Source organism: Phaseolus vulgaris, chromosome 1 (genome assembly GCF_051622355.1).
Source record: "Phaseolus vulgaris cultivar YP4 chromosome 1, ASM5162235v1, whole genome shotgun sequence".
NCBI lineage: Eukaryota > Viridiplantae > Streptophyta > Magnoliopsida > Fabales > Fabaceae > Phaseolus > Phaseolus vulgaris.
The window spans coordinates 48,172,505-48,200,405 of NC_143498.1; the positions used below are offsets into that span (position 1 = coordinate 48,172,505).

Sequence of the window (27,901 nt, forward strand, 5' to 3'; positions counted from 1 at the left end):
TCTCATTCAAATAATTTTATTTTTGCTTTTTTTTTTCTTGTTTCTTTGACTCCCTAACTTCAATCCAACAAACAATAAAATTGGATTTGTGCTTGAGTTGAAACTCCTAAGAATGATTTGTTTAGGAGAAAAGATTTTGAAATTTTAGTTAAATGTGAAAAACGGTGTCTGATAAAAAAAAAAACTGTGAAAAACGGTGAAAGATTAACGTCTCTAATTCTACTACAATATACATAGAAATTTGACTAGAAATAATAATAATAATAAATAAGGTGTTCAAAAGTTGTTTTTTTTCCATCACAGGAAGTTGAAGCTTGTTAGACCTAAAAGCGAGTGAGGTTTAGTTGGGATATAAATAAACCCACAGACTACTCAGAACTCCTCAAACTCACTATATCTTCTTCCAAACAACTCCCTCCAGATCTCATCGCTAACCATGGCAACCATCTTGAGCATCAAGGCCCGTCAGATCTTCGACAGTCGTGGCAATCCAACCGTCGAGGTTCGCTTCCTCCTCCTCCTCTTCCGTTTCGATACTTCCAATGTTTCTGTACCATTTTCACTTTTCCGATTAACTTTTCTGTTATTACACTTTCAATCCTTCTAGGGATTTTATTTATGTATTTGTTTTCGAATGTGTTTTAAATTACAATCAGCACAGTTTGTTTGTTTGTCTTTTCTATTTTTTCATGACTGAATTTGAATCTGAATCTGATGAGATAGAGCTTTGTTTTGTTATCAGAAACTTTTCTGATGTGTTGGATTGTTGCTATGTTAGGTTGATTTGTCATGCTCCGATGGTACTTTTGCTAGAGCTGCTGTTCCAAGTGGTGCATCCACTGGTATAGTTCACTCATTTCTCTCAACTACGATTTGTCACTGCAAAGTTGTTGGTTTCGTTTTCCTACACAGTTCGCTCTCTAATAAAAAGAACGTTTGCGATTTCATTTCATAGTGTTTTTGTAGCACGATACAAAGTTCTTTTTGGGACAACTTTTTTTCAGACAGAATTTAGATATTTTTTCACTTATGTACGGCCCATGTATTGTTGGTACCTTGCATGTTCGAATTAATCGGTGGGACCTCATTTTTTTTTTTGAAAAATTAAAGGGATTTACGAGGCACTTGAATTGAGAGATGGCGGATCTGATTACCTCGGAAAGGGTGTCTCAAAGGTAAGTCTTGTGTAAGTATACTAAATAGTGTGAAGGGGTTGTCTAGTTAGATTGATCTATTCGTGTGATTTTTACCTGGTCTTTTCTTGCACATGCAGGCTGTTGACAATGTGAACAGCATCATTGCCCCTGCATTGATTGGCAAGGTTGGTTCAATTTACAATAATGTTGTTGCTAAAGAAACTTTTGCATAAGTTAGGACTTCGCTCATTTTGCGGCTAATTATAGTTCAGTTCATACGAACCTTTAACATGGAAGTTCAGTTCTATTGCTAAAGGTTATTTAGCCAGATTTAATTTTTATTTTGCTATTTTGTGATGATGAGCAGGATCCAACTCAGCAGACAGCTATTGACAACTTAATGGTTCAACAGCTTGATGGAACTGTTAACGAATGGGGTTGGTGCAAGGAAAAGGTGCTTAGCTGAGTATGTTTGGATTTTTTTTGTGATTCATATTATACTAATGCCATTTTTGTTGCTGTTTTAGCTTGGAGCAAATGCCATATTGGCAGTGTCTCTTGCAGTCTGCAAAGCTGGTGCCAGTGTTCTGAAAATTCCTCTTTACAAGGTAAGTATTTGTGAACTGTGGCATTTGATTTTCTTTGATGTAACTGGTTCTTCAGATCCGTTGTGTAACCGAAGCTGTCCTGAAAGTTTGTATAAATATGTGATATGTCATCTAATTTTTATGAAATCCGATCTTCAAGATTAACAAGATAGCTAGGTGTTATTTTACCATCACATTGTGTACAATCATTCTCCTACAAAGACAGAATCTTTATTTGATTGTGGTTCTGCCTTTTCATATATCTGACATGGCATTCCATTTTTTTGGTGCAGCACATTGCAAATCTTGCTGGTAACAAAAAGTTGGTTTTGCCTGTTCCTGCTTTCAATGTCATTAATGGTGGATCACATGCTGGAAACAAACTTGCTATGCAGGTATGATTTCAATCACCTTTTTCTGTCTGTGAGAGATGAAGCAAGACCTGTGTTTCTGATATTTATGTAATACTATGAATATGCAGGAGTTTATGGTTCTTCCCGTGGGAGCTTCCTCTTTCAAGGAAGCCATGAAGATGGGCGTAGAAGTATATCACAATTTGAAGGTTAGTTTGCATGTTACATTCATTTCCTTTTTCCCACATGTATTTTGCCAAATTAGGATATCATTTAATGTAATAGATACTGTGTCGTAGTTATTAACGAAGGGCTATGCTCATTTTATTTCAGTCTGTGATTAAGAAGAAATATGGCCAAGATGCAATAAATGTTGGTGACGAAGGTGGCTTTGCTCCTAACATTCAGGTCAATGATGATTTTCAACTCGTTTATTTTTATGCATGGAACTCTTTGGTTCATGCTCATCCTTTGGCCAGTAACTGATAAGCTCTTTTGAGTGTTCAGGAAAACAAGGAAGGTTTGGAATTGCTCAAATCTGCCATTGCCAAAGCTGGCTACACAGGCAAAGTTAGTATTTTTATCTCATCAAAATTCTGTTTATGGTGCTTTGTCTTTTCAGGTGTCTTCTTTTACACAACTATGAAAATTGCTATTATGTTCTTAGGTTGTCATTGGAATGGATGTTGCTGCTTCCGAATTCTACAAGGAAGACAAAACATACGATTTGAACTTCAAGGAAGATGTGAGCTCTTTATTATTTAGTTTGTTATTGCAAACTGTTGTTCGATTTGGAAAGTAATAAAAACCAGAGATATGTAATTATTAAAATATCAGTAGGCTTGTTCATTTTTTTGATTTCACTTGCATATTCAAATTTACAAATACATCATTATAATTGAAAATAATCATGTTGTCATCATATGGTACACATAAGCTTGTTATCAAAAAGGCTTGAGAATTTGATTGTAACTTAATTTCCTGTGTGGTATTCATTATACGTACAAAAATAAATGGATGAGTGAATGAGGAAATATTATATTAAATAATTAACAATATTGATACCATTCTTACATAATTAGATCTAGATTAATTATTTCTTGGCCTTTTCGGTTTGACCTGCAGAACAACGATGGCTCACAGAAGATCTCTGGAGATGCTTTGAAAGATCTGTACAAGTCATTTGTGTCAGATTACCCAATTGTGTCAATTGAGGATCCTTTTGACCAGGATGACTGGGAGCACTATGCTAAGCTGACTGCTGAGGTTGGAACCAACGTACAAATTGTTGGTGATGATCTATTGGTTACCAACCCCAAGGTTTGTTATTTGATCAAACAAAACTTCCCCCTCCCTCCTAAAAAAATGTTCTTATTCTGTTGGAGAGGCCACAAGGATTTTCCTTTGACTTTTCTTTTTTCATTGTGTACATACAGAGGGTTCAGAAAGCAATCGATACAAAAGCATGCAATGCTCTTCTCCTCAAGGTACTCCTATTCTATTCATAAAATTTCCTGTGAAAAGTTGTTTATGCGGAGTAGATGTATATACGCACCATAACTTGACACAAACCTGAAATGAACAGGTCAATCAAATTGGTTCTGTGACCGAGAGTATTGAAGCTGTCAGGATGTCCAAAAAGGCTGGATGGGGTGTCATGGCCAGTCACAGAAGGTATGGATCTGCTTTTAAATCCTGCAACTGTAAGATCTTCAGTAGGTTTGGCCAATCACAGAACGGTCTTAGATATGTGCCACAAATCCTATCACTGTAAGATCTTTTACAAGCCAACCGCAGAATATAACTTACATTCTTTTATGTTGGTTGCAGTGGAGAAACCGAGGATACCTTCATTGCTGACCTTTCTGTTGGTTTGGCAACGGTATTGTTTTCTTTCATTGAACTTTTGTGTTATTACTGCTCCAATGATGAAGTCCAACATATTAATGTTTCTTTTCCTTTCAACAGGGTCAAATTAAGACTGGAGCTCCATGCAGGTCAGAGCGTCTTGCTAAATATAACCAGGTTAGTGTTGTTCATTCTTTACACTAGTTTCAGTTTCAATTGTTTAAAAGCCTTTTGGTTAACTTTGAGCCCTCTTGGCAGCTCTTGAGAATTGAGGAGGAGCTTGGTGCTGAAGCAGTGTATGCTGGAGCTAACTTCCGTACCCCTGTTGAACCCTACTGAAGATTTGAAGTGCAAAACCTGGAGAGACCCGGAGTTTTGAACAATGAGATTTGGCGGCGCGATTTCTGTTGTTAGTTAGAATAATTGTCGGTATAAAAAGACCTTATCAATAATTTTGAGTTCTGATTCACAGAGCTCACAGTTGTGTTTAAACTTTGAAAGGCGGTGTTATTATATTTAGCTTTAATACTTGAAGCCTACTTTCAGTTTAGTTCCAATTTTATCGGGTATCTAAAAATGCTTCTTATTCTGCCACGTTATATTTTTTTTCCCTTGATCCGTGATATTTCCCAATACTACGATTTCTGGAAAGATGATACTGTCGGATGAATACAGAAGCAATTTCTTTGGATGACGATGTCGTGCATCAATGTCCTTATGCCAAGCCGCGAAGGACGTTGACGATGAGAGTGTCAAATTCTTATAGGTCTTAAATGAAACCGTGGGATGTTATATAGCATCACTTTTTTTTCCAAATCTGTGTTCCATTTATGATGCGCTCCAATTTTAACAGAGGAAAGTTCCCACTGACAAATAAGGCAAAATAAAACTAATGACTTGAAAGTGATGCCAGAGTTTCCAACTTTGACAGGAAAGTTTTCAACCGAAAATTAAGGTAATATAAAACAAATGACTATTGTGAACAAATCCCAATGATTTTAAAAGATGTTGAATTGAACATTAAAGTTTATATGTTTTTGGAAACAAATAAGCTTTATAGTATTTCCAAAAAGTTCTTACGGAATATTTTGGAATATGGAATTCGTAATTAGCTAGTTTTCAGAAAGTCTTTTCTAGTTTATGGATTATGTAATTTAGAAGTTTTTTACAAGTGTCTAGATTATATAATCCGAAAGCTATTATGAAATCCAGACTCCCAGATTATATAATTTGAAATATCATTTTAAATTATATAATTCAAAATATAGAAGTAGCACAAAAAAAATAAAAGAACATTTTTATATTTAAAATAAAAGTAGCACAAAAAGGATAAAAAAGTATTTTCATATTTTATATGGGTGTCTAAAGAATACATGGAAATGTAGTAACAAATAGTTAGCTTTATAACATCAACTTTGACCACTCTTAGGCCCAAGAAAAATTGAACTCCAGTCTCCAGCCAATATAATCCATTATGCTACTACACTTCACTTGTCTCAGACTTGCTTCGTTTCAAGTCATTAGTTTTATATTTGATTTGATGAGATAATTAATAATTTTTTTCTTATATTTATTTAAGAGGTAAATATTTTTTCCCTAAATAGGATTTTAAAGTGGAACATTCTGAATAAAAAAAGGTCTAAAGAGACAATTTTGTCTTCTTAAACGGGTCTACACAAATTCAACTCATATTAGCTTAAATATTAACTTAAATTTAACGTAACTTCAAAATATTCACAATATAACCAAAAAAAGAAAGACGCTCTTCAAGAAATTTTTTTTTTTTCATAAGAAATATAACACTTAAATGTTTTGTTTTTTTTTATCAGCAATAAAAAATAAATAAATGGAAACCACTTCAGAGGTGGTTCAACTCTTATACATAAAGAGCAAAATATCTTACCATACTCCTACCACAAAACATCTATCTGAATATCTAAGGAACAACCAAACTAACTATAGTAAAACCCTAAACCCTTAAATGTTATGAATATATTTCATAATTTAGGATAAAAATATTATACTTGTTATTCTTTTAACTAATGTGCATTTAATTTCATAAAATAAGGAAAAAAAATATAGTATGGAGTGTGTGACAAGGCCCCTCACTGACACATTTGAACCTTCCCTACAGATGACGAGAAACTTAATCAATACCGACTTTCCATGGAGAAAAATATATCTTTTTTCTTGAGAAAAATAGAGGAGATTTTCCTGTTTCAACAATTCCTATAAATGGTTCAAATAGGTCAGACAATTTACATTTTTGGTCAAATGAACATTTGTGTAATAAAAGCTGCCTATAATAATCCTCCTATCAAACAAACAAGTTTGAAGTTTTTTTTTTGAGATTATGTCTACCAATTAAGAAAATTATTCCCTATATTTGTTTAGATTGGATATTTACGTTTAAAATAAAATAATGAAATATTATCAAAATTGAATAACATATTTTTAAAAACCTGATGAAAAATAGTTTAATCGAACTACAAATTTCGAACTAAAACAAAATAATGAATTAATTATAAAAAGGAGAGAGAAGTGTGTTCTCAGTGAGAGTGTATAAAAGGATAGAGATAGCGGAGTGAAGGAGAAAAAAAAAAGAAGCGAAAGCGAAACCCTAACCCTAACGGAGAGATGGCGGAGCACTTGGCATCGATATTCGGGACGGAGAAGGACAGGGTTAACTGTCCGTTCTACTTCAAGATCGGCGCTTGCAGGCACGGCGACCGGTGTTCGCGGCTCCACACGAAGCCCACAATCAGCCCAACGTTGGTTCTGTCGAACATGTACCAGAGGCCAGACATGAACATGAACATCATCACCAACCCTAATCAGCCCCAACCCCAATCCCTCGACCCCGACAAGGTCCAGGATCACTTTGACGACTTCTACGAGGATCTCTTCGAGGAGCTCAGCAAGTACGGCCCCATTCAGAGCTTGAATATCTGCGATAATCTCGCCGATCACATGGTCTCTCTCAAAATCCCTCATTCTACCTCTCTCTCGTTTTCCCTTTTCATTTTTAATTTTTCGACTTGGATCGTTTATATGTTTTTTTCAAATTATCTGTGCAGGTGGGGAATGTGTACGTTCAATTTCGGGAAGAAGATCATGCTGCCAACGCCCTCATGAATCTCACTGGGAGATTTTATTCAGGTCCTTCATTTGCCCTTTCACTTCCCCTCGGCTGGGGTTTTTACCTTTTCTCTTTATGTGTTCTCATTATTTGTGGTTTTTATTCTGTTGTTGTTTGTCTGTGCGTGTCGGCAGTTCTTACGAATGTGAAGTAATCAACGGAAGGTAGGTTGCTGTGTGTAGTATCAATATGAATGCGGTTTTTCAAAGAAATTATCTTTTTTTTTTGTAAGCATTGTTAATATTCTTATTTCCATCGGTGAATTAACCAGCATAGAGTTGTTTTAGATTGATTAATGGTCCCAAATTCAAGTCTGGATATATATTCACAATCTTTAGATATAAAGTTGTGCTAAATGGAGAGTTTAACTACCACTCTTTATTGTCCTTCATGTTACAAATAGGATTACCTCCGTTGAGAATGCATGTGGCCTCTTGATAAAAAATTCTATTGGTTTTTGGATTAATAGACTAGAGATATAGTAGGTTGAGTTTTATAGCTCTTTACCATGCAATCTCTTTTCTTTGTCTGTCCTTTTAGTTTTGTTGGGAGTGTCTAGCTTTATTTGATGAAGATGCATGTTGAGATGGTACCTTGTGCTCGGTCACATTGCCGTTTATTCAAAATTATTAGTATTGACTCTACTTGTTTTTGCATTTAGTCAGGATAAGGATTTGGGTGCAATGGTCCTTTATATTTACGTTTGGTGGCTATGCACACACGGTCGTTGAAAAGGGATTTGTTCAATGACTAGTATTGGAGATCCTATATTGTTTAAAGATATGACTAAATTAAAGTATGCAGTTGGGGTTCAACCCTCACCTTACTAGCATTGTGAGGTTTGAGTTGGATCCAAGCCCAGATAGATGGATGATATCAAAATCTATTTTACTGAGATTTGTTGGGTTTATCGAAGTCACTTGTTATTGAATCACCTAGAACGTTCAATCCTGCAAATTTCATCCTCAGGATGTCTTATCTTGGTGGAGTGTGTTGGAAATCTTTCGTGGTCTTGTGGTATGACCACATTAAGGTATATAAATGGAGGACAACCTTCATCATGTATAAGCCAATTTTGTTAGGTAGTGACGTATTTATAGATTTTTTCCACTTTTTATGTATGACATCAGCCATTATTTACTCTTACTTGCATTGAGTTTTAATTGGCACGAGACAAGAGAAATGTGTTGAATATGTGATTTCACAAATGCTTTTTATGATTGCAACTGGACATAATATTCATATGTAACACTTCTTTTGGGATCATGTAAGAAAATGCTGTACGGATTCTTTTACAACCCTGGTCTCAAAATAACCCTTGACGTTGTGATGAAACTTATAACATACTGATTCATCTAGGTCGCCCAATCATTGTTGATTTTTCTCCTGTTACGGATTTTCGAGAAGCTACTTGTAGGCAGTATGAGGAGAATGTATGCAATCGAGGTGGCTACTGCAACTTCATGCACCTAAAGAAGATTAGCAGGTTGACTATTCATTGTAGTTCCCATGCTTTTCAAGATTTTGCATTTTCTCGTGTTAAAACTCACTTTTAATTTCAGGGATTTGAGAAGGAAATTATTTGGAAGAAATAGGCGGTGGAATGGCCGCAGTGGAAGCCGGAGCAGGAGCCCCCCAAGGAATCGTAACCATGGGGAACATTCACATTCTGTCCGTAATCCTGGTAGAAGAGATTTTGAAAGGCCCCCCCATGGCCACCATGGTAGGAGGCCTAGAAGCCGTAGTCCTCGACACAGAGGAGGAAAACGAAGTAGAAGTCCAGTGGGAGGGAGGGATAGAAGTCCGATCAGAGAAAGTAGTGCAGAAAGGAGAGCTAAGATAGAACAATGGAACAGGGAGAAGGAACAAGATGACTCTGGTAACAAGAACAATACGAAAAGCAATGAGTATCAAGAACGGAGTGGTGCACAAAATGGCAGTGAATCTGGTAACCATCAGATATAGCAGCAAAACGTAGTGATTTGGCCCAAAAATTGGTAGTAAGTGTGGCAGGTAATCTGTTTTGTGTTGTTTGCACCTATTTAGTGGATTTAGTTGCCATTGTTATTCTATTCGGAACTGTCAATTTAGTGATAGAACTTTGTAATATCCATAGCAACAAAAGTTCAATTTTCTGCTTCAATTGTAATGTTCCGCATCATGAAGGGAGGAAGAAAAATGGGAAAAGCGGCGAGTTTAACTTGTTGCAGGATTGAAGCACATTTGATAAAGTTCAACTATGAATGTTTCATATTCTGTTATTGAGCATTGTTGGTTGTTACCTTGGTCGAGGGTCTTTAGATGGAAAATAGATTAATGTTGTATGAATTTCATTGTGAATAACTATAGATTTTAAATAAATGCGTTACCAAGTTTTTTACTTTCCCAAAAATGTGCATACCGTAGGGTGCCTGTATTCACTGAAAACAAAGAGGATTACAGGATAAATATATTTTCTATATACCTAACACTCGTAATCTTGTAGCAGTTCAGTGAACATAATTCTATAGAAATTTTAATAAGACAACTATTCTAGACAATTTTTTATTGCATGGAATTTTATATAAATCGTACAATTGTTTTGGATTGTACTTAAGAAATTCTAGGTTTGGATGTAACTTCTTTAATCTCAAATTAGAAACAAAATTGTTTTTTACTTTGAAAAATTGCACCTTAGATTGAAGTCTGTTTGAAGTTTGTTATTTTAAAAAGTATTAAATTCATCCGCTCAAGCATCTTTTGTCAAACTTAGTATTAAATACGATGTTTAGTTAAAATACTTTAGTTTCGGAATTTTAGTTACTTAGCTAAATCTTTAACTGTAATTTTGTTAATGGAATTCAAACATTGTTATCTCTCAAATTTTGAGCGTGTATTATGAAAGAAAAAATCTCACTGTTCCGTCACTCAAATAACCACAGTTTTTCTTACTTGATGCGTGTATCTTTGATCATAATCATGTATTTGCATGAAGTTACATGGTTGTTATAAAATTTACTACATATAACACTTTATAGTTGAATAACGAGTAAAAGAAATTACCCAGTGCATTCTATTTCTGCCATAATTCATGTTCCTAGATTTTGATATCGCCCGATACCAAAATAGTTTTCTTTGGTTCTTTAACCACAAGAGCTAGCCTACTAAATATGGAATTTACTGCAAGATTGAAGATGGTCTTTTGGCAAGCAACGGAATTTATTGCACGCTAGCAGACTGGTTCCCAAGTTTTAAGCTTAACACATGATGCAAGTCATTGTTTGATTAATGTCCTGCTGCCGCACGTTTTCTTCTCTTTGCTGCCCTTGCTGCCACCAAGTTCCTCAGATTCTATTGTTTTCTTTTCTTTTCTGATGTCCATTATTTTCTGAAACTTAAATCCTAAATTACTTCAAAAAGATATTTTTTGGTTTCATTAAAATTATTTAGACAAAAAGATATTATAAAGTATTTGCCAAGTACTTCTGGTTTCATTTTACTATTTCTTTTTCTAAACTGTTGCGGTTTCTCAGAATAAATTATGAAATAATCCCTCAATTTTGATATGATAACTCCGAACACGTTATTTTATTTCAATTTTTAGTTCCATATATTACGTGCATTTCTTTTATTAATTACTTCGTAGGTTGACTTGTACATCATGTTAGTTAGTATACAAAGAGATATACCGAAATAACTTGTAAATGTGACGTACAATTAAATTGACATATACCTTAAAATTATAAGAAGGAAATTGTGTTTGACGTATCAAATATTATGGATTTTCTTGTACATCATCATCATACAAGGAAAAAGGTCAAGGAAGAAAAACTTAGCCCTAAGCAAGTATTAACATTCAAGTGTTTCACTAAACATATCATGACACTATTTAAGGCATTAAAATATCTCAATAATTTCAAAACTGGCATTTTAAAATTGTTTTAAGATTGGCCATATGCTGATTAATAATTAAAATAGTAAATAATATTTTAGCAACATTTAACTCAATTCACTTTGTTAGTATGTCTTATTTCACGAGTTGAAGTATGCATTTCATCATAAAGACAAATAAAGGAAGGATTCATTTGAAAGGAACTACATACGATCAAGGTTAGCAAGCACAAACCTACAAAATAGAAAACTGGAGATCCGCTCTCAAGTTGATCAATCCAAGTTGGAAACCAACATAACTAAACTGTTTTTTCATGATCATCCAAAACCAGAAACATCAACATACTCATGGCACCGACAAAAAGAAAAACTTTACTTAGCACTGTGCTTGGCCCTATTATGAGAGTTTAAGGCATCTTCTGTCTTAAATGACCTGCAAGCCAATTTAAAAATTATGCATGAATAGATATTACTGATTACTTAGAAAAAGTAAGGAAAAAGAGGCAAATCAATATGAAAATACATCCCCAATCACCTGCTGCAAGGCTTGCAGCTGTAATCTCCCCCTGACTTCGGAGTCTCCCGCTTGTTATTTGCAGTTGATTTACCAGCCTGCTTAGAAGGGTGAGGAGTAGCTATATGGACAACATTCTTGCTATCTGAACAGATAAATTCTCATCAATATCATTTCAGTTTTACTGTGGTGACAACGTACATGCATACACAAGTAAAGAAATCAAACATGTTTAAACTAGAAGTCTCATTTTTGTAAACTGACGAGCTAACCTACCCAATATGCTAAAATCCAACTTTTATTTGGAGAACAAAGGCAATAAGGATCAAATTCTAGACCACTTCTTAAAAGAGACTCTTATACTACGTCATGAAATAACTATTCTATAAGCTTACACTATGGGATGAAAGCACATTAATAATTTATATAACATCTCTTCCCCATGAACATCAAAAGTTCTTCTAGTTGTGATCCTTCAACATTTCCATCACTCTAGTTTCTCATTTTTACAACTCTTCTTTCAAGATAGCTTAGAACTTTTAGTGTTTATGATAGTTTCTACTAACTTGAACCATCATCAGCTTGAAACTTTTTGAATGCACAATAATGAAAGATATTATATTCCTAAGAAAATCTAAAGTTGTACACTAAAACATTTCTAGCCCTTGCTTCTTTATCACAAACGTCATTTACTTTTTGGTTTTCGCTTGATCATTTCCAAATAAATGGTTGCTTCTGGTATTAAGAAGTAAATCCACGCTTAACTTGAATTTCTTCGCAAGAGCACAAATCAATTGATTTTGAAACCTATAATTCCAATTCAAATATTAATAATTTCTTCCACTAAAGGACACATCATTATTAGTCTCCTTATTACCTACATCCAGGAGGAAACCCTGGAGCCATTCTTTCACCACAACTCAATGGAAATTCTAACGATCAATCATGAAGCAATTCTATAAATCAAACCTATAATTCCAATTCAAATATTAATAATTTCTTCCACTAAAGGACACATCATTATTAGTCTCCTTATTACCTACATCCAGGAGGAAACCCTGGAGCCATTCTTTCACCACAACTCAATGGAAATTCTAACGATCAATCATGAAGCAATTCTATAAGAAGAGACTTATTGACAAAGAATAAGTTGAAATTCATCAATGGAGGACTAATGGCACCTATTGACAATGAAGCAAATTTGGAAGCATGGGAGAGATGCAATGGAATTGTAGTCTCATGGATAAAAAAACCCCTAAGCCCTTAAATCAACAGTGTTGTCTATATAGACAATGAAAAACTCTTTGAGAAGACTTGAGAAAAATATTTACCAAGAAGATCACTTTGGGGTTTCAGATCTTGCCTAAGAAATTCATTCTATTAAGCGAGGTAAAAGGTCATTTTTCTATTTTCTACACTGAATAAAAACTGATATAGGATAATTTCGAAGTCCTTGGGCAATTCTGGTTGCTCTTGTACTGTAAGATGTAAAGTTTGTGGTACTGTTGAGGTTATTAAACAACAAAGAGAAATGGAGTATGTGATTTGTGTTTTGAAAGGTCTTGAAGAGATATATAACAGTTGGACTGCAAATATTGCTAATGGTACGTATGACATCTATTCACAAAGTCTTCTCTTTTGTCTTGCAACAAGAAGGATGCAATACATAGCATATTATTAAGATAAAAAATATTCTCAATATTTATAGTAATTAAGAAAAATATCATTAGAATCTTCCTATTCATTTAAGCATATCTTTATTTTCTTTTTAAAGGTTTAAGTTATTACAAAATAGAGATAATGAGAATGTAATTGGTGTGATTGATATCAATAAAATAATTATTTTCTTACATAGTTCAAGTTGGTATCATAGCCCTTGATCTTGGGAGTCATCTTTTTGCTGAAAGTCCTCATCGTCGTTGTTCACCTCGTCAGTGAGATTAGTGGTGGACCAAAATAGTGTGCCTCACTTGTCGCCACCATATACAAGGTTGTCGGGCCCTTTTGAGCACCCAAGGGCTGACGTCTCATTTGACTTTGATTTGGTTTTGTTGCCAAACAAGTCCTTTTTGTTCGGAATCAAAGTAATAAAGATTGAATCTTTATTATCTATTTGTTTTGTGTTTTTCAATGTCTAGTATGAAAGCTTTTAAAGAAAATTTTGATCATTTGAGAACAATGATTGAATCAATGACTAAGTCCTCTAGATTGTATACACTACCCCTGAAAGGTAAGAGTACATTCAATATTATTGACTCTATCTCATGGTTTGGATTCTTGATTTAAGAGCAACCAATCACATGACTCCTTTTCCTAAGCTCTTCAATTCGTATGTCAAGATGACCAGAGAACCACTCATTACAACTGCAAATGGTGATAGTGTTCCCAAATGTGAATCCGTGAATATTACTTTAGAATCATTTATTGCATTAAAAAATGTTTTATGTCCAACAACCAATAGTCTTATCTCTATACAAAAGATTTGAATGGTTTTGAAACTTTTTTCCTCTTCTTATTGTGTATTTCAGGACATTGTCATGAGGAAGACGATTTTAATTGGTAAGCAACAGAATGGGTTGTATCTATTGGAATCCAAGGGCCAAAATAAAACAAAGGTCATAAGCCAACAACCAACATCAGAAACATGAGCAAATATGACTTCATCATAAAAGACTTGGGCATCCTTCCTTCAAACTTATAAAATATTTGTTTCCTCATTTGTTCACTATTGAGTTTGTTGAGTCTTTCAAATGTGATAATTGTCACCTGTCAAAGCATATCGTACATCTTATCGCATAATTGGTAAAAAAGAGTAATTTCCAATTTGACTTGATTCAATCTGATGTTTGGAGATCTATTTTTGGAGTAAAAATGGTTTGTTATTAAGTCTGATAATGGTACCGAATATGTGAATCAAGAATTCTCCAAATTTGTTTCATAATGATATTGTTCATGAACTAACACATGTTTAACACTCCACCTCAAAATAGAGTTGCAAAAAGGAAAAATCGTCATCTTCTAGAGGTAACTAAAACCCTCCTTTTCTAATAGACATTGATGCCATAAAAATTCCTACCTCAGTACTAGAAGTCATGATATTGGACTCAATCCATGAGAGAGGAGATGGATGCTTTAGAAAGTAACTCAACATGGGAGAAAAGAGTAGCTTACAAATAGATATTTATAGTGAAACATAAGGCATATGGGTCAATAGACAATAGATAGTTATAAACCTAGACTGGTTGCAAAGAGGTGTGGAATTGATTGAGACTTTTTCACCTGTAGCAAAGATGAATACATTCATGTTGTTCTTGCTCTAGCAGCTCATTTTGGATGGGAATTACACTAGCTGGATGTGAAGAATGTCTTTCTTCATGGAAATTTAGAAGAAGTGTACATGGAGATTCCTCCCAGATTTGAAACTCATGGTGAAAGGAATAAGGTATACCTCTTAAAGAAGGATTTATATGGTCTTCAACAATCTCCAAGAGCATGGTTTGAGAGATTTACAAAAGCAACGACTTAGGATATAAGCAAAGTCAAGGTGATTATACTTTATTCCTAAACACTCTTACAGGTAAATTCACTATTGTTGGTATATGTGGATGACATTTATTACAGGAGATAATGAAATAGAGAAATTGCCTTTAAAGACAAAATTAGTGGCTCAATTTGAAATTGAAAACCTAAGAAAACTTAAGTATTTCTTTGGAATAGAGGTAGCTTATTTAAAAAAGGGGATTTTTCATCTCTCAAAGAAAATATATACTTGATTTGCTTAAAGAAATAAGTAAGTTGGGATGTAGAACCTGAGGAATTGCTATCGAACAAAATTGGAAAAAACCCAATACTAGAGATTAGTAGGAAAACTTTCTTATGTATCACACAAGGATAGACACTATATATTTCTTAAAAACAAGTCTAGTGACATGGAGAAGCAAAAAAACAAGATAGAGTATCCCACTCTAGCGTAGAAGCTGAATTTTGAGTCCTTGCTCAAGGTGTGTGTGAAGGACTTTGGATGAAGACTACACTTGATGACCTTAAAATAAAGGTTGACAGCCTATGTAACTGTACTGTTAATAACAAGTCAGTCATGAACAGTGCCCATAAAATCCAATGCAACATGATAGGACCACACATATATTGAAATTGATGGATACTTCATAAAAAATTATATTGATAGAGGTCTAGTGGTTACTACTCATGTCTCTAAGATAGCAGACATTCTCATTAAAGGGCTTCCTTTAGGGAAGATTCTAAGATCTTGTAGGCAAGTTGGAAATAATTGATATTCATTTACCAAATTGGGGGGAGGGGGGAGGGGGGGGGGGGGGAGTGTTGTAAATAGCATATTATTAAGATAAAAAATATTCTCAATATCTCTATATTAATTAGGAACAAATATCCTCATCATAACCTTCCTCTTCATTTCAGCATATTTTTTATTTCCTTTTTAAAGGTTTGGGTTATTACAAGTAGAGAATGTAATTGGTATTAATAAAATAACTTTATTTTCTTACATAGTTCAAGTAAGGACAACTTACTAGAAACCTTGAGGAAAATCCAAAGGTCATTTTTAATTCTGCAGACAGACAGAATTTCAAAACAACGAAAGAGGAAGATACCAAGGTTGTGGACTTACCAAACAACACAAATATTGCAACAAAATGTTACACTTTTTTTAAAAAGGGCTTCCTCCTGGATATAAGTCCGGGAATCACATTCATTGATAACAAATCATCAAGCTCACAACAATCTCAGGGGAGTATGTCTTCAACAATTCAGAATAATATCAAGCATGAAGCTAAAAGGGACCAACTCAGTCCAAAACAAGCGAAGCAACTACTTAACTTGCTAGTACAACATCTCAGATCACTAGGTCAGAATTTTAATAGTGTTAACCAAGTCAATCCTACTTCTTCATGTGTTGGCGGGTCATATACTCAACATCAACATGCAACAAGCCAGTTAGTTAATTCCTAGACAAACATGATTTCATGGATCCTTGATTTAGGAGTCAAAGATCATGTCAAACAATAAATCATATTTTGCTAGCTTCCACAGTATTAAAACAAGCAATGTACTTCAGCCAAATAGATCCATAATTTCTACCAAACAACTTGCTTTTGCAGCCATTTTCAACTCTTTAATATCTTGTACATACTAAGTTTACCTTCAATATCATATCTATTCAACAACTTGTTTCACTTTGAATTGTAAATTGTGTTTATCGTATTGAGGATGTACCTAAATTGAAGATGTTTGGGCTTTATGACTAACACAATGGACTCCATCTTCTTAGAGAACCAAAAGTGTCGTGTAAGTCACATTTTTCTATTCTAGTACACCTTCTGTTAACATTGCTCAATTCAAAACTGTTTTAATGTTTGATTTCTGGCCTTACAGACTTCGCAACCTTTCCAATAAGGTGATGGGCCCCATTTGTACAAATTATCCATGTGCCAAATATCTGAACAATAGAGTCTCTCATACCTATCATTTTACAAAACAATTGAAGTTTCCTTTTCCATCTAGCATATGCTTTGCAAAACAACCTTTTGATTTAATCCACAGTGATAATTGGGGGCCACTTTCCATTCTTCCTTGCATGGACACAAGTATTTTCTAACTATAGTCGATGCTTACACATGGTTGTTACTGTGAAAGCCAAAACTAAGACCAGGAAATTATTACATGACTTCACTATTTTTATCCAAACTAAATTTCATGCATGCATCAAGAGTGTAAGATCAGATATGGTAAAGAGTTTCAATGCCCTGATTTTTATGAAAAATTTGGACTGGCATAAAAATATCTGCATTGAAACTCCACATCAAATTTTGTAGTTTGAAAAAAGCATGGACATATATTGAATCTTGCAGCAGGATTGTCTTTTCATTCACATTTATCTTAATGTTTTAGGTCATTTGCTGTTGCACATGTCGTACACATTATAAATATGACTCATTCACCAATTCTTCACAACCTACAAATAAGGCACAAATCCTTTTATAATCAATAATATTTGGATTATATATGTATTATTAAAAACATTTTTATTTATTTATATGTACCTTTATTATTAGAGGATATTAGCTTCTTTGTTTATCATATTGATTTCATTTTCTCAACATAAAGCATTCTTGCTCAAAGTTACAAGACTTGAGAGTCTACACATGGAAACTCCAGAAACTCGTAAGAGTCTACTTCATATGAAAAATAAATATATGTAAATAACATAACCAGTTCCACTTTCAGACATTTAACATTTTCTGCAGAGGCATGAAACTGATAAAAAAAATTAGGTAAAAAGGACAACAACCAGGTACAACTTGCAGGATCAAAAGAACAGAACCAAGTCTATCTCACGTGAAAACAAAAGCAGAAGTGCTTACCTCTTTGCGCAAGAGAATGAGCAACATGCCTGAGCCTTCCCCAACACTATTCTTGTACTGATTCACATCTCCTCCACTAAAAACTACTGACCTATTGCTCGAAAAATATGTTATACTTGCAACCCTTCTCCCCACTAACTAACCTTAGTTATTGTAACCTCTTGTTTTTTCTTAAAATAAAATATTATAGTTATTTATTTGACTTAACTAAAATTATTTTATTGGGATTAACGAATAAAATAAAATATAATTTAGTTTATTGATTATTGTCTATGGAGCTTCTAGTACTTGTGAACTACAATGATTAACATATCTTCTCCGAAATGTTCCTTTTATTCCTCTAGCATTGTTTTATTGTACATCCAGTCAGCAGCTCGTCATATTGTTTCAAATCCAAGTTTCCATATATGCACCAAACACTATAGACAGTTGGCTGACTTTTTTTACCAAACAATTGGAACCTTTTGAGTTTTCAAAGCTTCTTTCCAATTTGGGAGTCCTAAATATTCACTCTCAAGCTTGTATTATGTAATTAGCTGTAAAATTAATTACAACTGTAGTAAACTGTAATTCTCTTGTAGAGGGAGCCACTGCCAGAAGTATAAATTGGCTGGATAACATGCTAATGATTACTAGAAAAAGGCAAGGCTTGGCCAGAAAATATGTAAGGTTGAAGGGGTTTGATGACAAGAGCTAAAGTTCAAAACCAAGGCGGAGGTAAATGATTTTGGTGAAAGGGGTGTGTTTAACCAATATCCAAAGTTCACACCTGAGGGGGAGGCAGATGATTTTAGAAGGATTCCAACCCTAAAAAATTTGAGCATAAGCCATATAAAATCAGAAAAACCTCCTAAACAAATAAATGGGACACGACATAAGAAAAGGGATAAAGTGAGGGGCTTCCCCCTGATTAGAATAGTGAATATTAACTGTGAACGTGTGATAGCAGCTGTGATTTTCAATGATATCCAGGTATCACTACTGCTCCAAGAAATTGTGATGTGATGATGAGCTAAAAGAACCATGGGTGACCAATCAATAACCATGCCGTCTTGTAACAGCACAAAATGCTGCTATTACCTGCCCTAAAACCTCACATCTAAATTACATTATTCACACCTTAATATATCCAATTTAGCATGGGGAGACCAAACAACAGCATACTGCTATTAACTACCCTAAAACCTCACATCTAAATTATATTATTCACATAAATTTATCCAATTTACCGCACCCAAACGAGATCAAAACAAAATAAGGCTTGAGGTGAAAACATAAGGATTATTTACAACAACAAAAAATGGAGGGGGGAGGGGGGACCTAGACCAACTAACCAGTCTTCTGAGGAGTAACAAATTTTGCCTTTTTCTCAGGGACAGGTGTTTTCTTAGAAGATTCAATCTTCCGCTTATTGCCTTCTTCAATCTATATGAGAAAAAAATGAAAGTTATATTCAAAACCAACCACACAAATGGAACACCTCATTAGTCGATCCTTACCTTCTTGGGTGTCTCCTCATCAGATTCATCGTCATCACCATCCTCATCCTCCTCCTCCTCATCATCATCATCACTATCCTCATCACCTTCACTACTTTCTATGTCACCATTTGCTGTGGGCTGAACAATATATTATTCCAGAAAAATAACAATCAACTAAATAAACTTAAATATCAATCATTAAAAAATTCCTTCAATCCAAAGTCAACTAATCAGAATAGCAAGCCCATACCAGATTAAACAACATAGAGAAGAAACACAATGCCCCTGAGAATAATTACCCAGCTAACAAACATGTAGTATAGAAAGCATATTTCAAAAATCTTACTTCAACCAAACAGTTGACAATTCTTATCATGACAAGTTGACTAAATAATGAATGAATGATTATAAGGACAGATTGGACAACCAATAACATAACTCAACTACAATCATCATCAATAAATTTTGTATTCACACACTGATATCTGATGACAACGGATATTCACAATGAACATAAGAAAACCAAAATAGATGAGTAAACATACATGAGAAAACAAAGCAATGTTTTTACTGCCAAACAATCAAGTTTCTCTCATACCTAGTAAGTCATGGTAATGCATTTTTGTTACAAACATCTACACCTTGTTCTGTTGCCCTTTTTCACACCAATCAGTAATATTTAGGATTTGAATTTTTCAAAACATATCAGTTAATTAACAGCAGCATAAAAATTAGATACCATCAAACAAATCATGCTAGAGTAAAGAACATCAGCAGTCTATTATAAAAGTCATTTTCTAGATTATACAGATACCTTATCTTCACTTGAATCATCATCATCATCAGATTCGGATGAATCTTCATCTTCGACATTTGTATCCTTTTCCTTAGCCTTTTCATTCTTCCTTGGATCTGCTATCTTCTTCTGTTTAGCCTCATCAAGTTTGACACCATTCTTCACCTTAAACTCATGTTTCCCTACGTAAATGGTTCACAATATACACTAGATAAACTGTTTTATGACATTATAGCGACAACAGACGGAAATATTTTACCATTGGCAGCACTAACTGGAATATCTTCATCAAAATCTGAAAGAAATACATTAGAATAAGTTCAGTTAGTAATAATAATAACAACAACAACAATACGGATAATATTCTAGAAAAAGTATCTCACCGTCAGAATCTTCATCATTATCAGTAATGATAAAAAAAGAATGAAGTTAAGGACACATATTAGCATTATTAGTAAGGAGATCACAGAATGGATTAGAGACTGTCAAGAGAAAATATGTTTTCATGTCAAAGTAAAATAGTATTAAAAGGATATGACTCCGACTGAGATTGAGCTTTGAATCCGGTAAAGAAGACACTCCCATTTTTCCAGCTATGGGATAGCTCAAATTCCTTCTCAAATATTAAATCATAAGATATTTGAGGAAATTTATCAGAAGAAAGAGTTCCAAGCACAAGCTTCTGGTTACCAAACTTCACGTTCAGGGCTACCAGTTCACCTCCTTTAGCCTTAGTCACATCCCCCAGGCATGCCTGTGAAATGATGATTTAATCATTTAAACAAAACCATTATTAATTCTAAGTAAGCTTGATGACCCAATGTTCATTTGTTAATAAATAAAGATATACATTTGAAAGGTGGATAATCTTGTCATCTCCTGGATCGACCTTGAGAGATTGTCCACTTTTCACTTCAACACCTAAAAAGGATAGAAAATAGAAATATGATGCTAATTTAATAATACTTTTTGTCCCATGAATATAACACTAAATGCGATTTTTTTCTGCAATTTTGGAATCATACGACGCGATTCAATCACAAAAGTATGATTTAACTCCATTCTCCACCGCAACCTAAGATATCTTTCAACAGGATGAATAAACCCAAATAGAGAAACAAATTTAATTACTTTTGCAATTGCAAATAGTTTTACACTCCCAGGACCCACCTTTAAAACCTCAACATTAAATTTTAATGTAAAATTACACAATCAATTTTTCTCCTAATATAAACTTTGGGGTCAAATACTTCAATGACACACTTCAAAATTTGGTAGAAAGATGAAGTTCTTCACAGACTCCATTACTGGCCAAATGAACTATATGAAGTGATTAATAAATTAATAGAAAGTGGCACCGGTGGCCTATAACATGTGTGATGGTTGGTAACAATAATTGTTAAGAGTTGAGTAAAGAGTGGCTAAACTATAGAAACACTGATCACATCCGTACCAGTATTAAACAGAAACCAAACTTCACAAAACCTAAGGACAATTACCATACATAATGAAATGCAGGAATTAGAAAAAAAAAAAAAAAACCGTCTATGCATGAAGATATTGGATTATCTAATAAACATAGTAAAATCACAATTTCAACACATTCTAACAAAACTGAAGGAATGCTTCGCTCCCCGAAAAATGAAAAAGAAATCAACCATGAGTACTGTGCTAGGTTAATAAATTTATACAGTAAACAATTGTAAGAAGAAGACATCAGAATAAAAACACACGAAATAGAAGATAAATGACGAGGGTAACCAAACGAAGAGCGAACTGAAAAAGAAACGCTGTTACCCCAAAACTCCATGGATGCAGACACAATTCAAGGAAGAAGAAATGTTTCCAGAAGAAGCCTAACAGTTTCAGAGTCCTTGATGGAATGGATTTATTTAGGGCATTCCTTTCTTACATATTAGTTTACATTTTGAATTTGAAAAAATTATTACTTTTATAAAACTTTTTTATTTACTGGTCGAAGTTTCTCACACTTTTTTTATAACAACTGACGAAACCATGGGCTCAGATTTTTTATTCTCATAATTTATTATTTTTATGAATAATTATTTAAAAAAGAAAAAATATTAGAATAAAAAATTATATCTATATGTAAAAATATTTATTATTTAAAATAAATAAAATTTATTTAATTATTTAGTTTATTAATAAATAAATTGCAAGTAAAATGTTTTTTTGGTATATTTTGCTTCAAGCAAAGTTTTCTTTTGCATATTTCGCTTAAAGGAGAAAATTCTTGCTCAAACAATAAAATGGTAAAAATTTTTGAGTTTGTTTTTGTTCAAACGTAGACAATCTCATTCAGATGAAATCCATTTTCGTTCAAACGAAAGAAAATCTCGCTTAAACAAAAATAGGATGAATTTTGAGGTATTTTTTAGTTGATTTTTGATTAAGTAAGAGAATTATTTTCAAGCAAAATTATTTTTACTCAAAATAAAAAAACTTAAATTTTAAAAATTTTGTTTTGTGCTCTTTTTTATTGTTTATTTTTAATTAATTTTTATGTGAATTTTAATTATAAAATTAATTGAAAAATCTTTGATTTTTATGTGTTTATGTAATTTTTGGTTTATTTGCTTAGTAAGCTTTGTTACAAGTAAATCATATAAAGCAAGGAGGAAGGTACATTTAATAATTTCAAAGAACTATATAAACCTCCTAAATGTGAAAAGACAAAAGTAATGAATATATTTATCATGAGAAACAAAATGTGAACAAATATTTCTTGCATATGACTTAGATAAAGTACTATATTAATTTAGCTTCTCTTTTAATTTGAGGACTATGCATTGCTTTGGTGGAACTGAATCCAAAAAGACATTAAAAAGGATAAAAATGTATCATTCACGTTATATATGAGGAAATTTTTTATCCTAACCTATTAAGGAAATAATAATTATCAAATTATATGCAATTAATTTAATAATGATAGAATCTCATTATTAGTATCATACTTAATTATATTCTAATTTGGAGGGAGAAACTTCCTTATATATTTCCTATACATGAAGTGATATACACACATAAGAGAATAAGAAACCTTTCTTCTTCTTACCATTTTTTATCATTTTCTTATCTAACCTATTAACCAAAGGATGTGTCTCAAACACCAAATTTTTTATCAAAGAACTAAGAGTATTGACAAAACAACGAAGAGAATGAAGACTACATTAATCAAGGTAAAGATTACAGATTTTTTTGAAGTTCAGGCTGCTATGGTTGTTAAGTTTTATAGAGTTATACATGTTATGAAGGGAGCTCAAAAGATGAGGCTTACTAATGTCTGACTTGAATGTGATTTATGTCTTGGTTTGTGCTACATTTACTGCTAGGACTACTTTCGTGGATGTTTCGTAATCGATTGAATATTTGTCTTAATTACCATATTTTTCGTGAAGGAAATGCATGTGTTGATAAGTTGATTAATTTATGATTTTTTTTCATAGATAACCATTTCTTTAGTACAACAGGCTTCCATCTAATATGTTTTTAAAAAATTTTATGAATCTGTATAGTTTACCTATGTATCTTTTTGTTAGCATATGAGTTTTGGTCTAGTTCCCCCATATTTTTGTATTTTTTGTAATAATATTTTTTTGACAGATGATTGTTGTTACTTGAGGTGTCAGTATAACTGAAATGTCAAGTTGTATAATGATACCTAACATAACATTTTTTATAAATAAAATAAAATGAACCCCACCATGACTAAATTCATTAATGTCCTGGATAGAAATACATAGGTGGTAGAACTCCAATACTACAGCTCCTTAGAGGAAGTAAAGCATCAAGATTATAAAGTGAAAATACACATTCAAAGAAGGAAAACCTGAAAAAAAAAAAAAAGTCACTAAGGTAACTCGTACCACACTCAAAATTTGGAGAGGTAGTCTAAGATTTTATAAACACAAACTTTCACATGTGTTCACAAATCCAAATCCACCTCTTATCCTTTTTCTTTTTCCAACCTCTACCTCCTTCACGATATTATAACAATACAAAGATTGTAAAATGTTATAATAAATGTTTAGGATATGAACACTAACTTAGTCAGTTGTCCTACAAAGAGAACAACGATAATGTTGGATATTGAATATTTTTAAATTTTTTATTAATTTTATTAAAGGCAATTTTCTAACGGTGGACATCACAATGTATTAATATCTCTAAAACGCATAATCGGCTCCCAAATCCAAAATTTGTTTCAAAGATAATTTTTTTTTAAAATATTTTTTTATAGTTCTCTTTAATAAATTATCGTGGCTACCATCTTGTCGTGACTCTGCTTCATTTACATGAATGATCATTGACCATGCAACTCTTTCATTTTGGATTAATACTCACTTCCTTTCCTTTGAATAAATAATTATCAAAATTTATGTTTTCATTTTTTAATTAAGACTTGATTAATTTAAATGAATGATCATTACATTGTTTTCATTTTTGTTGCATCAATACTTTATTAATATACTATATCTCCGTGCGTTTCACGAGAAAAAAAAATCAAGTATTAATTATTTATGAAATATTATTAATACATTAATAAATAAATAAATAACTCTAATTTATCCTTATTTCAGTTGAATTTTTTTTTTTTTTCAATAAACACTCAGAAAGTGTCTTATAGCACCACCGTTTTAGGGTCAGTTGAAGAATTTGAGTCACTTTTGTTCCAATAAACACTCAGTAAGTGACTTATAGCACCACATGTAAAACTTTATGTTTTTAGTAAAATATTATTTTTTCGAAAAAATGATTAGAGTGAGACTTGTTAAAACTGTCTGTTTATAAATCAATATTTTTACACATTTTTATTTTATTTTTAAGCCTGAAATAATATTAATACTTTTATCTTTATTTTTTTTACCAAGAAAGTATCAAAATCATATTATTTAATAAAAACCCAAGTAAAGAGTAATAAACGCAAACACTTAATTTTATTTGAATAATTAAAATATTTTAAAATACGTAAAATAGAGTTAGCTTTAAAAAATACAAAAAAAAGAGAAAAAAATAATTGAAATAAAAATTAAGAAATATATTTTGTCTAAAAAATACATGTTCAGTGTGTAATTTAACACTTTTATTTACTAAAAGGCAAGATAAAAAGAATATCTTAATCCCACAAAAACTATAGCTCGATTCCTTTTTCCTTCGTATGCACCACATACCTACTTAGTTTGGGTGTTTTCTTCTTGCACCTCCACAGTTCCTTTCTGTACCTCTATGTTTTTTAATTTCAAAATTATCACTTGATAAAAAAGTATTTTTTTAATTTTATAATCTGTCCACTTCCAAATTAAACAAATTAAAATATAATTTTATATTTAAAATTGTAGAGTTTGAAATATATTTTTCTAGATTTTCAAATATCTTATTAATTTTACAATTTAGAATACAAATTGTAGAATTTTTAAAATACCTTCAAAAATTTATAATTTAAAATGCAAAGTTATATTTTAAATTTTTAGGATTACTAAGATGTTTTTTAATTCAGAAAACATAGTATGATCTCTATCATTTAGAATACAAAATTATATTTTAAATTGTAGAATTCAAAGTATTTTTTATTTATAATATAATTTTATATTTTAAATCTTATATTTCAAATCGGAGAGTTCAAAAAGTATCATTCCAAAAAAATACCTTCAAAATTTTATAATTTGAAAACATTAAATTAGACTTTTCATATGGAGTTAAAAAAAAAAATGGAGGTGCAGGAAGGAAACACCCTCATTTTACACCCATTCAACTCTTTTTTTCCGCATTCCTAACTCCCACATTTATTTTTTGGCAATTTTTTCTTACACCCAATTTTTTTTTAACCTGCACCCTGCATAGTTTTAAATTTCCGAATATACTTTTCATTCCGAAAATGAAAATCCATAATTAAAAAAAATACAATACATAAAAGTAAATCCAAAAGAGATTATTGTGTTTTAGAAATAAAAATGGAAACAAAAAGAAAAATCCCATTCTGAATAAAAAAGTCTGCAATATAAAAATTTTGTTCTGGAAAAAAAATTCAGAAACATATTCTGGAAAAGTTATCAAAAATGTATTTTTACATGTACCCCCATTTTATTTAAGGAAATTTTCGTTTTTTCATACTAAAATTGGGTGCAGTGATATGGTGCAGGAAGTAATTGTCTCCTTTTTTACACCTGTCGTTGGCCCTTTGCCAAAAAAAAAGGCCCAATGTTTTGTGGAACACTAAAACTAGTTTTTTACTTTAAAAGATGAGTTTTTTTTTTTTCTTTTTAAGAAGTCGTGGCTGCAGAGGTGTTTTTAATATCTTTTTTAGTGAAGTCCTCCTTGCAAACACAATTTTTTTTTTTTTTTTTTAATGTTTTGAACAATGTAATTAATTAATTATTTAAATTTTAAGATAATTAATTCATTATTTCTTAATTACTATTTTGGAGAGTTTATCATTTTAATGCAGACAAAGAGATTTAAAATAATTTATTTAAAACTAATTAAATTTAATTTATTAATGAAATTATATATAATCAAATCTCTATTAAATAAAATAAAATAAAATAAAATAAAATAAAATGAATATTATAAGTAGACACTTGCTTTTTCATTAACCTAATAATAAAGGTATTAGCTCTCTCAAAAATCCTAAATCAAAAACCTTAAATCATAAACTCTAAACCCTAAAATAAATATATAAATTAAAAGTAAAATAAAAATAAAAATTTATTAATAAATAAATGAGGTATTTCAGACACCTCAACCTAAAGTTATCACTACCCCCACCTAGTACCTTTTATAGATTATACAAATTAGCAGCTTTAAATACTAATCAAATAAAAAAAACAGCTCTTTAAAAAAATCAAGACCATACATTCAATTACACTACAATAAGAATTTCGATGTAATCTTTTTTTTTTTTTTAAATCTTATAATTTCTATATCTTCACAATTCATTTTCAATAATTAGTGATAGAAAATACAGGAAGAATAATAATAAAATAAAATAAAATAAACATAAAAATTATAAACTGAGAAGATAAAAAGAAATTTACTTTTGTATAGTCCCAACTGCATCATCACCTATGTGACACTTAAATGTGTAAAAGAGAATTTGTTCATCCAATGTTGACAGTTTTTAGTATACCTAAGGGATATGGATTGGAGAAGCTAGCGGTGGTGGTCGGTTCATTCACGTGGAGGCTTCTTTTTGGGTTCATTGGAGGCTGCATTGTTCTTGTGACACGACCATGGCGCTGTCATCTACAAAGCACTGTCTTCATCGTTTGGGAAAGATAACCAAAGTAATTGTTGCATGCAAATTTTCAGTACCAGTTAGCATTGACACGCATGCACTTCAAAATTATAACGGTAAAATTTATAGTGAGATAAAGAAAAAGTGTTAGTGTCATATTTCAACCAATGGATGAAGTCTTTTTCCACTAAGATATGTGTTGGTTTGAATGTTAGGTAATGGAAATTATAAATATAATTAATGTTGAATTAAAAGCAAGTGATTTTGTTTTTGGTTGGTTAGGTATTTTATTGTTTTGCTGTTGTTGTGAAGGTATGTTGCATTTATTTAAAAATTGAAGGTTTTTTTTTCTAGATGTATAAGAGTTGAATCATTAAGTTGATCACATTTATTTAATTATTTTTCTGATAAAAAAAATAAAAATCAATATAATAATTTTGGGAAAAAATGAAAAAATTAGTTGAGATACTTTGACTATTAAAGATTTTATTTATTTATAATTTTGAATTTTTTTATCATAAAGA

General features: G+C 32.1%; 3 protein-coding genes across 3 annotated transcripts; 2 read left to right on the forward strand and 1 right to left on the reverse strand.

The window, feature by feature from the left end:
- Nucleotides 1–254: 254 nt before the first annotated feature.
- Nucleotides 255–4,501, forward strand: LOC137814529 (enolase). Its single transcript, XM_068617318.2, has 17 exons — nucleotides 255–502; nucleotides 779–842; nucleotides 1,111–1,175; nucleotides 1,274–1,321; nucleotides 1,504–1,590; nucleotides 1,664–1,744; nucleotides 2,017–2,118; nucleotides 2,205–2,285; nucleotides 2,410–2,484; nucleotides 2,584–2,646; nucleotides 2,744–2,821; nucleotides 3,202–3,396; nucleotides 3,513–3,563; nucleotides 3,662–3,750; nucleotides 3,907–3,958; nucleotides 4,045–4,101; nucleotides 4,183–4,501. Exons 1-17 carry the CDS (start codon nucleotides 437–439, stop codon nucleotides 4,261–4,263), a joined length of 1,335 nt encoding a protein of 444 aa, XP_068473419.1. The 5' UTR covers nucleotides 255–436; the 3' UTR covers nucleotides 4,264–4,501.
- Nucleotides 4,502–6,480: 1,979 nt separating this feature from the next.
- Nucleotides 6,481–9,455, forward strand: LOC137814533 (splicing factor U2af small subunit B). Its single transcript, XM_068617322.2, has 4 exons — nucleotides 6,481–6,897; nucleotides 7,002–7,083; nucleotides 8,423–8,549; nucleotides 8,626–9,455. Exons 1-4 carry the CDS (start codon nucleotides 6,562–6,564, stop codon nucleotides 9,026–9,028), a joined length of 948 nt encoding a protein of 315 aa, XP_068473423.1. The 5' UTR covers nucleotides 6,481–6,561; the 3' UTR covers nucleotides 9,029–9,455.
- A 1,667-nt stretch (nucleotides 9,456–11,122) lies between these two features.
- Nucleotides 11,123–22,125, reverse strand: HD2C (histone deacetylase 2C). Its single transcript, XM_068617323.2, has 10 exons — nucleotides 21,920–22,125; nucleotides 20,973–21,043; nucleotides 20,659–20,876; nucleotides 20,506–20,528; nucleotides 20,382–20,417; nucleotides 20,141–20,304; nucleotides 19,345–19,464; nucleotides 19,180–19,270; nucleotides 11,469–11,592; nucleotides 11,123–11,366 (listed from the first exon to the last, which is right to left on the reverse strand). Exons 1-10 carry the CDS (start codon nucleotides 21,930–21,932, stop codon nucleotides 11,306–11,308), a joined length of 921 nt encoding a protein of 306 aa, XP_068473424.1. The 5' UTR covers nucleotides 21,933–22,125; the 3' UTR covers nucleotides 11,123–11,305.
- Nucleotides 22,126–27,901: the final 5,776 nt, after the last annotated feature.